General features: G+C 38.2%; 1 protein-coding gene across 1 annotated transcript in view; it reads right to left on the reverse strand.

Moving 5' to 3' along the window:
- Positions 1-12,009, reverse strand: part of LOC124253580 (hemicentin-1-like) — a 118,584-nt gene that overhangs the window by 39,085 nt on the left and 67,490 nt on the right. Inside the window, exons 11-14 of the mRNA XM_046687387.1 lie at positions 5,784-5,897; positions 3,745-3,766; positions 2,916-2,953; positions 79-117 (exon numbers count right to left, since the gene is read on the reverse strand). Coding sequence (XP_046543343.1) covers positions 79-117; positions 2,916-2,953; positions 3,745-3,766; positions 5,784-5,897 — 213 coding nt within the window. The remainder of the gene's footprint in view (positions 1-78; positions 118-2,915; positions 2,954-3,744; positions 3,767-5,783; positions 5,898-12,009) is intronic.

Here is a 12,009-nt window from a genome sequence, read left to right on the forward strand (position 1 = left end):
AAGGAAAAATTAAAAAGAGTAACTGATTGCAACATGAATCATAAGTTATTGGTACTGAAACTGCCTGCACATAGTTACCTGCCCTTTCAGCTGATTCATATATGTCATTCTCCATTTCTGCAATAAATATAGGTGTAAATGATTATAAACCATTGGTCCCTGCTTTCTCTGAAAATTAAGATTCATGTACCGGTAATTGTCTGTTACTGAGGGTAGCTCTGAGTATAAATAAAGTAGCTGGAAGTTTCTGAACAGAAGCCTAAATATACTTATCATTCAGAAGCAAGTGAATTATAATAATACACACTGTTCACAAAATGTTCCTTTCATGAACAGCTATTATTGCTTCAAATAGTGGCAAACATCAATGATATGACTTCATTGATTGACAATAATAATGGCTTCCACTATTCCGTATGGCTGTATATTGGAAAATAAATTGTACAATGCAGGCTGTCTAAACTGGCACTCGTTGGGACTGAAGAAATAATCCGGTTTAATTAACAGCGTGCCGGATTGTAGAGCTGACAAGGTGACCTATGACTAGAACTGACACATGGTTCTCTCATCTACTGCACACATTGACAATAAAAGACAAAGACTTAACATCCCTCATGAGTGACAATTTTCACTAGTTACATGTAAAAGTATACCCATATTGAACTAAGATTAAATTATCTTTGTCAGCAACCATGTAGTTTCAATGCAGGATTAATTGGTGACAATACACATCCGTCCGACTCCTCGCCATGCACCAGATAAGACAGTGCTGGGATTTTATGCTTCCAAAGCATATCGCAATATACCAGCATAGCCGTTATACCGTGCTGTCCTACAACTCGGTGACACTACATGCATTCAATGAAAGCTTTGTCTAATAGCAGCAAAAGATAACAGGGAAACATTGCATTTGTGACAATCAATAAATATGCCGAATACTTGGTAGTGACATGATATTCTGTCACATGAAGTGTCAATCCAGATCAAAATAGATCTATCGATGTTACTATTTCCTCATATCACATTACCTTTCATCATGTTGGTATTTTTACAAATGTTTCTTATATCTGGCTACACGAAGAATAAATGTACATACAACAATGGTTTCTGTTTTGATTTTGTATTTTATAAATGTGTTTACATAACATATAACACCATGTGTTAAAGGAAGCAGATAGATAAAGGAGAGTGCAATGCCAAGTGACCATCAAAAGTGCTTAATGATGAGACCCAAGACAATCTGGATTTGAATTGATCTTCTGTAACCCATGCTTGTCGTAGAGGCAACTAACAGGATCGGGTGGTCAGGCTCGCTGACTTGGATGACATGTCATCATATCCCAGCTGCGTAGATTAATGCTCATGCTATTGATCACTGGATTGTCTTTATTTACAGAGTGTTTGAGTGTAGTGTTAAACAAGCAGCCAACCAAACCAATCAAGCTTAATGATGAGTACTAAATTGCTAACTATCCAACATTTTAAAACCAGATACACACTAAAATGCTTTTTTTTTTACTGTATAGGTTTATTAACTTGCATTTTTTCACGATGTATTTACTGACAAACAATCTCAGCCCTGAGGTTTAGTTTTTACTTCTGGAAATAAAAAACCCCTGTATGTCCATACTTGTGTGCATTATCACTTGTTACTCGTCCTCGGACATAGGCGATGGATGAAATTTTTTTGTCATATGCCTAAAAGAAACAAGGAAATTAGACAACTCAAAGTTTTGCCAAGGATCACCACCATAACCTGTATCTTAGAAAGATCATTGTTTAGTCTCCTGTCAACCACTGTGCAGTCTTTGACTTTTTCACTCACAGTACAGATTTCATCCCACTATAGAGAGTGTTAATGCGGGCACTGAAATAGAATGTACAGTGGAATCTGTCTATTACGGACTGGTCTGGGACCAACCCATTTGTCCGGATAATAAAGCAGTCTGGATTAGTCATCTCCAACTTTCGTCCTTTACCGTAGACACTGCCATGATGAGTTACAAGAGAGTCCAGAATAGAGAGCAAGATTAAATGATAAATTGAGAACAATTTTGCTGGGACTCAGAGAGTAGTCCGGATTATGGTTTCATCCCAAAGTATTGCAAGATGGGTGACAAACCTTATGAGTGACAGCCGTGCAGAAAAAAGTCCTCGAAAAAAAAAGTCATTTTTTGGAAAAGGAATATTTGACAAAAGAATAAAAAGTATTTTTTAGTTTTTCATAGTTTGTCATAGCCTTTATTGACTTGCATGTATTGCATATTCGTACAACAAACGTAAAATAGACAAAATAGAGGTTTTCAGCTTTATTCCTACTACAGAATACTGATGAATATTAATGTCTACTGACTCGTATTCATTCGATTGTTTACTACCACGTTGACAACCACCAAACAAGCATATCATCAATCTCCATCCCCTGAAGGTTTTGGGTAGATCAAAGTTGGTATATCATGGAATCCAGTTAGGATTTCAATCCAATAGGTGAACTCATCTACTAGTATATGTTGTTCCTATACCTATGCTTAGTACAGATCTTACTGTCACATTCTGCAGGTCATTTCTGAGAGTGGTAGCACTCTCAAAGTGATGGTGCTCTTGCTTCAGTAGAAACTTGTCTTCCCCTGGGCTGGTGGAATGCTGTCAATCCACCTGCTGGGCAGCTGATCAAATTGTCTGCCTAATTCTTTAGTGGTCAAATAGTGCTGAAGGGGCAAAAGTGCATTCATTCATTGCGAACACGACTGCATACCTTTGTCAGTTCACCATGAGATTACGGTCTTATTGTTACCCATTAGTGGTTGTCCTTCATAAGTTAGATGGCTTGACTTTTTTAACAAATCCAGATCCTTACCAAACTTTGAGAAGTACTTTACGTGGATTTGAGAGAAATGAAAGAGACAAAGGAATACCTAATTTGTCGTTTGTATCCTTTCCCCTGCCTTTCGACCTGTAAGAAAAGTACAATGATTTAGATAAAGCACATCCATATTTCAGTCGACAAGATGTATGCCAGCTTACAATTTATCATGAGTAACAATCAAGACGTTTCTGAACATTGTGACCAGTGAAGGTCCGGGTTAGAATGGATCTTTAGTAACCCGTGCTTGTCGTAAGAGGTGACTAACGGGATCGGGTGGTCAGGCTTGCTAGCTTGGTTCCCAATTGCGCAGATCAATGCTCATGATGTTGATCACTGGACTGTGTGGTCCAGACTTTATTATTTACAGACCGCCGCCATATAGCTGGAATATTGCTGAGTGCGGCATAAAACTAAACTCACTCACTAACTCTAAACATTGATACATGGCAGTCGGGCATACCGTGATCACCTTCAGAATACTTACAAATATTTCTGAGGCATAATTGTAAAGGGCGTTTTACTGGTCTATTCCTTCACAAAGTTCTATTTCTCTAACCTTAAAATATATTTACAACCACTCTGGATGTATGAGACCACTTTGAGAACATAAATTAATAATCATAATGCTCCATGCATAATCAAGAATTAAAACATATTTTCTGAAAAAGGCATTTAATTGAAATGGGATATACACTTTAAAAATGACTTTCAGCTTATACTAAATGTCAATCTGAGACATGAGTGATACGGATGATATGTATAAGGTTTCATTGAAACAAACAATTTGTTCTTTATTTGCCATAGTGCCATATGGTTCCAACACAAATTAAGTTCTTCATAACTTTAGCTTCTACAAATTCTTTTTGATAAACACTCACGTAATTCTTTCAGTATCTTCACCTGAAATGCAAGTAAATGACATACATTTAAGGATTGTGTCACATCACATGCCATTTGATTTGCCATTATTGTTTTAATATTCTTATCAGCATATTGTTCACACAACACAGAAACTGTTTTTAATATCCATACATCAGAAATAATATATTCAATATATCCTTAAAAAAACACATTTGTGAACTTATGACAGCAAAGTTTATAAGCAGTAAGTGCCTCCCTTTAGATGCCTTGTGGTTCATCACAATAGGATTTTTACTTGATAGGACTTCTAACTTAAAATTAAACCATAGCTATCTTAGCATATCCATAAATTCTCACACCATAAAATCTTTAAAATCATCCAATATATAAGAGTACGGCTGCATTTAGAAGTTTGGTTATATGAGGCAGTGAAGTTTGACTGCCTTGCACATGCTCATCTACTCCTTTTTTCATTACTGAATGAGGGTGGTCATGTGCCATGTACATATTAGTTTCAAGTCATTTAACAGATATATGGATATTCGTACCATTGAATCAACAGGTCTCACTTTGAAACTAAAACAAGCATTATCACTAAGGTGACATACTCCCCCGCCACAAATTATCAAATCAAACTTATATAAAGTAATGAAAGTTTAATATGAAGTTAAATGTCAACAAAAACATGACCAGTCAACCCCTCTTGATATCTTGCTCTTTAGCTGTTCAAACACATTCATATTTTCATGACTGACTTTGACCTTGACATGAATGTCATAGTGTATGAAATATGTAAAACTAGTACTAAAGAAATTGCTTATTGAAAAACATTCAAGGGAAGTCTTGAAAGTCTATGAAGAAAATCCAGTGAACCATTCTTAAAATATCTTGCTGACAATTCAGGTTAACATGCTGAAATCCTAGTCATGTCGTCGTGACCCTAAAAATTATGTGAAGGTCAACAAAATTGACTGGGCCCTAGGCCTTCCCTAGATGAAGCCTGGTGTCAAATATGAAGAAAATCCAGTGATTTTTTTTTTGCGATATCTTGCTGACTATCTTAACATGCAATTTAACATGCTGAAATCTTCAAAGTGTCTCTGTGACCTTGAAAATTAAGTGAAGGTCACCAAAATCGACTGGGCCCTGCGCCTTCTCTGGATGAAGCTTGGTGTCAAATATGAAGAAACTCCAGTGAATGGTTCTTGAGGTATCTCGCTGACAAGCATAACGTGTGGGTTAACATGCTAAAATCTTCAAAGTGTCTCTGTGACCTTGAAAATTAAGTGAAGGTCACCAAAATTAACTGGGCCCTGTGCCTTCCCTAGATACAGCTTGGGGTTGAATATGAAGACAATCCACTGAACGGTTCTTGAGATAACTTAACATGCAGGTAAAACGTTAAAGTCCCCTCGTGGGCTTTTCTTACACTGTGATGAACCTAGGTACCAAATATGAAAAGAATCTAGTGAACGGTTCTTAAGATATTCCAATTCATACGTACGTACAGAGGGAGCCTAATACTATATCCCCCGCTTAGCTAAATAACTTATCTAAATCGGTATAAGTTTCTATTTTCTCAGTGACAGAATTATTACATGTTTAAAAGTTTTAATTGATTTCATGTATGAGGGAAAGAAAAGGGTAGGTATGAATGTGAGTATGTGATATTAGCCTGAGCTGTTAGTGATCACATCCATGGTTTTGTAGTGATAAAAGATATATCTATTTGCAGTTACTGTAACTTTAACAAAGCATATTGTTTATACAAAAGAAGAAGAAAAAATACTAATTTATCATAGGGTACATGCCGATATTCTAATACCAAACATCCTCATATGGCATGCAGACTATGAGACACTAAATTTCATTAAAACTATTCTTAACATAAATATGTAAAACCATCAAAATCTCAATAATGAATAAACAACAAACATATTTTCAACCGTATTATTTTCATAACAAACTGGTCAAACTTAATGTCAGTTATAATAACCATCTTTATTGTGTGATGTGAATGTCTGATCACCCATTCACATAATCGTATTATCTTTACCTCTTTTTCCTCTGCGCCGAACAATCATCACCACGACTACTATCACCACAAGTATCAGTACACCAGCAACTCCACCTGCAACGCCACCAATTAAGCCAGCTGGAGGTCCAGGAGCTGCATGAAACAAACAGAACATGAATGGGGAAATTGTTTGCAATGTAACATGCACATATGTAAAAGTTTGATAGCTTACCATTACTATACTTTCAGTGGCTGAGAATGGAATTCAAAGTCTTTTGTCCTGCTTCTAAGACACATAATCATCCCATCTAAACAAACTATAAAACCCTTAACGTCCCTACAAATCTGCAATCCAGTGATTATAACTTAAAGTGGCCAAATGGAAGCTGAAAACATTCGGTTTGGTATCCATCAGAAGCCAAATGGTTTGCTCTTCTGTGGCATCTCAAGAATGTTCTGACACTTGCTATTTTCATTATAAAGCTAAAAAACTGTTATAAATCTCTAAATAACAGTGTATAATATTAGCTTTAAGTGAAAATTAACATTATAGTTACTGAAGCCAAGGACACATCTGCGAGTGAGTGAGGTAAAATTTAAAATAACATCAGAAGTATTTCATCTATATCGTGACTATTAAAAGCTATATACTTATGAAAATATACAATACAAATACCTGTCCACCGAGTAGGGCTGTGCAATATTACCGGTACACCGGTATATACCGGTACAGTATATCGCGATATGGTTCAGATTCTGTAATATATTGGGTCACCCAGAGTGAGCCCCCTTTGAATTATATGCCCTTGACTTCCAGGGCAACAATATGTCTTCTAAAAGAGCCAAATATACTTGTTTCTGTTGGTTTCATGTAACACTTTACAAGTAGAAGTGTCTTTATAAGTGGCTCAAAAAGAGCCAAATATTCTACCACATTTTGTGTGTTTGAATGGCTTTATATGTGACATTGTGGAGGAATTAAGTGGCCTCAAATGTGCCAATGTTTTATTTGGACTTATTAGTAGAGCCTCTGGCTCGGAGTGACCATTTTACAATTCAAATTATTTCATTATTTTTGTTTGTTTCATAATGGGACATATGGTATCAATTTATCATAAAGGTCTAAGTCTCATAAAGTTTGCAGGACTGTATAATGACATTCTAGTCAAGGATCTTAGTTACTGGAGGTCACATGAGTTTTTAAGCTGAAGTATTTCACCTAAATCATGTTTTTGTTTCATTTTGCCATAGTTCATGTTAACACATGTTTATATTGGAGTTGAAACTGAATGAATCACTGACAAGCAGTAACAATAATTGCATCCTGCATTGAAGACCATTCTGTTGAAGCAAACAACACTGACCATGAAAATCAAGTTATACTATTACCTTTATCATTATGTTCGCAAACCTTTGTTGCAATACTTCAATTAAATATTTCACATTAAAGCTCTATATCATGCCATTTATCTGTAAACCAGTGGCATACAGCCATACACGATGTGGACGGAGAGCCTGAAAGTATGGTGTAACAGCAACTAATAAGATGATGTTGCACTCAGATTGCTATTATGAATTTATTATGTACGCACTTGGGGAGAAACCTTCCAGTCAGCATATCACAATATGTATTGCAATATCTCTCAAGTTATTGCAATATATCGCAATATGAAAATCAGGGCAATATCCAGCCCAACCACAGAGGACAGCTGAAATCTACATATAGTGATTTAAAACTTGCATGTAAATTTAAAATGATGTCACAAGTGAAGACACTTCATTATAAAAACAGGCTACAGATCACCAACATCTGAAGGTAGATCATCATACTAGGGACCATGGGGATTTACAGTACTTTTGTACCTGCATGGACTCTATCTGGATTTACACCATCCTTTCAGGTGTTGGTGATTGTGGTCAAATTTAGCTATCACTTGAAGCACAGGCAAATTGTAGCGCAAATAGGGTTGTGCAACAAAGGGAAAACGACCAGTCTTTCCATATGCGAACGAAGCGAGCAAAGGTTGGCAACATGCTTCCCTCGCTTCGGTTTGAAAAATATTTTTAATATCAAAATAAAATATCGCCATCATCAAAGGTAGAGACCCATTTCCTCATAGAGTTGTGCTCTCAGATTCCCAACCTCATATTTAATAATTACTCACGTACAATATATTTAATTCAACATTTTAAGCGCCACTCATGGCATGTCAAATCGTTCTTCGCCTCCATTACCCCTGCCAGCTTCCGGTTATTATTATTGTCAGGCAACTGTATCATGACATCCCTACAATTTATATACCGGTAATATTACATCAAAATTTATCAATTAAATCTACTTCCTGTCAAAAGCAATAACAAGACGTGATACTATTAAAAAATATCCTACATCGATGATGATAGAAAATATTGATCCCTCATGATGGAAATAAAATGACACAGTCAAGCAGGACATGCTTCACTTTGATTCTCTCATGACAAGGGATACAATACAGAGGAGCCTCCCATTTACTAATTGCTATTGCCAATACAGCATCATCTTATGATGACCTCTTCATATTTAGACTGACAGCCCAAGTAGGTGTAAACAAGGAGACAAAGTCATCGATATCCCCCGCAATGGCAAAATACTCTTCATGATTATGTCTACGAGTTATGATTATGTCAAATTTTTAGGTGTGTATACAGAAAAGTGGAAGGAGAGTATTGAAAGGTTTTTAAAGTTCTGCTCCAGAAAGGAGCACAACCACCAATTTCAGTCTCTGTCAAACTTGTTGCCATGGAAATGCCAAATATATTTTATTCAGAATTCCAAAACTAACAAAAGGCACCAGTACACCACCAGATCTATCTATGCGCCTAGTTTGGTGAAGAAACATTGAACGGTTTTAGAGTTTTGCTCTGGAAAAGAGCACTACCACTAATTTCTGTTTTAGTCAAACTTATTGCCATGGAAATGCCAAAAATATTTTATTCAGAATTCCAAAACTACCAAAAAGGAACCAGTACACCACCAGATCTTTCTATGTGCCAAGTTTGGTGAAGAAATAGTGAACGGTTTTAGAGTTCTGCTCCAGAAAAAGAGCACTACCACCAATTTCATTCTAAGTCGAACTTGTTGCCATGGAAATGCCAAAAATATTTTATTCAGAATTCCAAAACTACCAAAAGGCACCAGTACACCACCAGATCTATCTATGTGCCAAGTTTGGTAAAGAAATATTGAACGGTTTTAGAGTTCTGCTCCGGAAAAAACAAATGTGCACGGACGGACGCACACACGGAGTCCATTTTAATACCCCCCGCAAAACGCATTGCGGGGGGCAAAAATATAGGGTTTTATTGCATTTAATCTATTGATGCAAACTTGCGTGTACCACTTCATTTCCATTAGACTATAACTTCTAATAAACGGTTTTTAGTCGCAGATAAGAATCAGCCACTGTGTTACCCTAAATTCCAACATGGTAACCAACCAAGAGACAATTAGTGGAGTGGCTAAGCAGATAAAATGTTCGTTTAATGATAAATGCATGAAACTTTGCACATTTATAGTTTGATGCATAGTGAACATTTTAGGATATGGAGGCACTCAAAATAATTGCATTTTGTGCAAGCGCAGTAGAGAAATAATATTTTGCCTTTTCTGGCTACTGTTCTAGCTTTGCGACTGCCATCAATACCCTACTAGGACAACTTTTTGTAAAAATACTGACCTTGAATACTGGTTAAACATAGCTGAGTCAATGTTATGAACACTGGCTCTCGCACCAGCGCATGTAAGTGAGGACTGTTTCCACTTGCATCGGTTGTTACAGCCCTTTATACAGACAAGATACCAACTCCTTACAATATTCTGATGCTTGGTGTAGTGTCGTTCAGTAGTGAACATACTGTCCACTTTCCTTCTGTATCCAGCCCCATTCAGTTGGAGATGGGACTTCAGGCTGTGGAAGAATGACTGACCCCAAATGTGACCGGCCTGGTAATCTGCCCTTTTGACATGCTGAACAACAGCTGCATGTGTTGATGGGATGGCATAAATTGAGTTTTTCTTCACAAATAATCTAAAATACAAATGATTGAACATAAAAAAGAAAAATATTCCCAAAGCATCCTGCCATGATGGTACGGAAGGAACAAATGCCAGCTCTTACTTCGTGTGGGTTGGTAGCTGATGTAGGTTCTAAGCTTACATCTCTGTATATACGAAGTATCACCGATCTCATCCAGAAGGATATAGTTGTTTTGGATACTTTTGCTGTGAGATCTCTCATGAGCGGGATGAAGAGTCATCTTAACTTCTGACGTCTGGCGCTTGTTCTATGTAGATAGATGCGCAGGACTCTGACCAGACGCAGTGATAAGTCTTCCTTATCTTCATTGCCAAGTATTGAAGATAATGGTGGGATGTGAAACTGTCGGTCAGGCTAATTTTTTGGCAATAAAATCCAAACGGAGACCACTGAAGGATGCACTGACGCATTGGGACCTTTATCAAATCTGGTGAGGCTGATGACAGAGCTGATTGGTGCTAAGATTGAGCCCAGTCTTGAGATTCTTTGAGGTTCTGAGGTTGTATATCTGCTGGAATCCCTTTACTTCTGGCAAATTGGTCAAGACTCTTCTACGTGTCATCAAGCAGGCCTCTGGTAGATCTACATAGAGACAGGGAGCCTTGCTAGAATAGCTACGCCTGGTCAAGTTCTTCTTGATATTCTCCATGCGTGCAGATCGACGACACTCGGGTTTTGATGCGTCTGCTTCATGTGAGGATAAGTGAGAAGTTTCGACCAATCAGGAAGTTTTAGAACCAGATTGCCTGTTAGCTGGATGAGTTGGCTGTCCTGGTCATCAATGACTGAATGGACAGTCGAGGGGCCCAGGGATCAATGGCTCGGATAACTGCCTAACCTCGATGATTGATGTGAAGTAGCTTCTCTCTGGAGAAAACAGCCCCGAGTTAACATCTGTGTCGAGGTGTGCTCCCCAACCCTGTACAGACGTATCTACATACAGATGCAGGTTGAAGCTTGGCTCACTCAGAAGGTCCCTGCGCAGACCTTTGATTTCATCGTCCACCATTGGAGATACTCTAGTAGGTGATGTGGTCTGAAGTCCTGCTGGTCCAGGAGTGAGGCTAGAAACCTCTGGATGGGTTGTAGCAATCATAGGGTAAAATTCAACTGACGTTTGGGTATAATGACTTGTTGAAGTGCTTTAATGCCATTGTTTCGGCTGAAGGTGCATCTATTTGCCCTGTTGTGCGGTAAGCCCACGATGGGCTTGGTTACCCGTGAGAATAACCACGGGCCATGAAAATGCTAAACTGAAGAACCCTCCACTGGTATTTTTGATGGTTGAACAGGAATCGTAGATACTTCCTGGACCCTGGGTGGATCGGCATATGCAGATATGCATCCCTAAAATCTATTCTTGCCAGAAAGTTGTTGGAAAGGTGGAGAATTAAGAACTTCTCTGTGTTCAATAAATAATCATTTTTTACCTTTATATTAGTCCGGAATTTTCTGATAAATTGTTATTGGGAACCAAGAAAATTGGGGAGCAGAACCCTGGGTCTAGTGCCTCTTGAGGTTTATTGCTTCTTTGGATAGAAGTGACTCCATCGCATCTGTGAGCTTGGGTTGTAGGGTTTCTGCATAATGCATCTGTGGAAGATAGAGTGTTCACTGGATGGTATATCTATTCCTTAAGATTTGTGTGATGAATGGGTCTTCCAGAAGGTCCCACTTTGGCCAATACTTCCTTGTCTACGTAGCAAGGTGAGTCCCGCCGATGCTGAGCAGATCTGGTCGGAGACAGACTCCTGGTACTTCTCCTGGATGACCATGGACAAAAGCATACGTTCTTTGTCGGACTGTGGATCTTTGAAGTGTGATATCATTGCCTTGTTGATGGATCTGGACATGGTGAGGCCCAGGAGGACTCGTCTGATAATAGTATCAAGCTGAGCAAGCCGGGAAGACCCTGCATTCTGGTAGTTTGGTTCTTGATGACTTGCAAAGTTGCTCCAGTTGGTGGTAAGGTGAAGGAGGACGATCCTTCGATGGGGAAGCTATGGGTAACCCGTCTGCACTCAAAGTTAGCTTGTATTTATCATCGTAGATTGATGTTGGTCCTTCATGATACGATTCTAACCCTGTTGGCACTAATATGAGAGTGTGAAGAGTCACAGGCTTGGTCAAGTGCATCCGCTGCACACATGCAGCTTGGAATGTGTTGGGGTGAGATGAGTTTTTTTCTA

The sequence above is a fragment of the Haliotis rubra genome, unplaced genomic scaffold (genome assembly GCF_003918875.1).
Source record: "Haliotis rubra isolate DU_JTF1 unplaced genomic scaffold, ASM391887v1 Scf545, whole genome shotgun sequence".
Lineage (NCBI taxonomy): Eukaryota > Metazoa > Mollusca > Gastropoda > Lepetellida > Haliotidae > Haliotis > Haliotis rubra.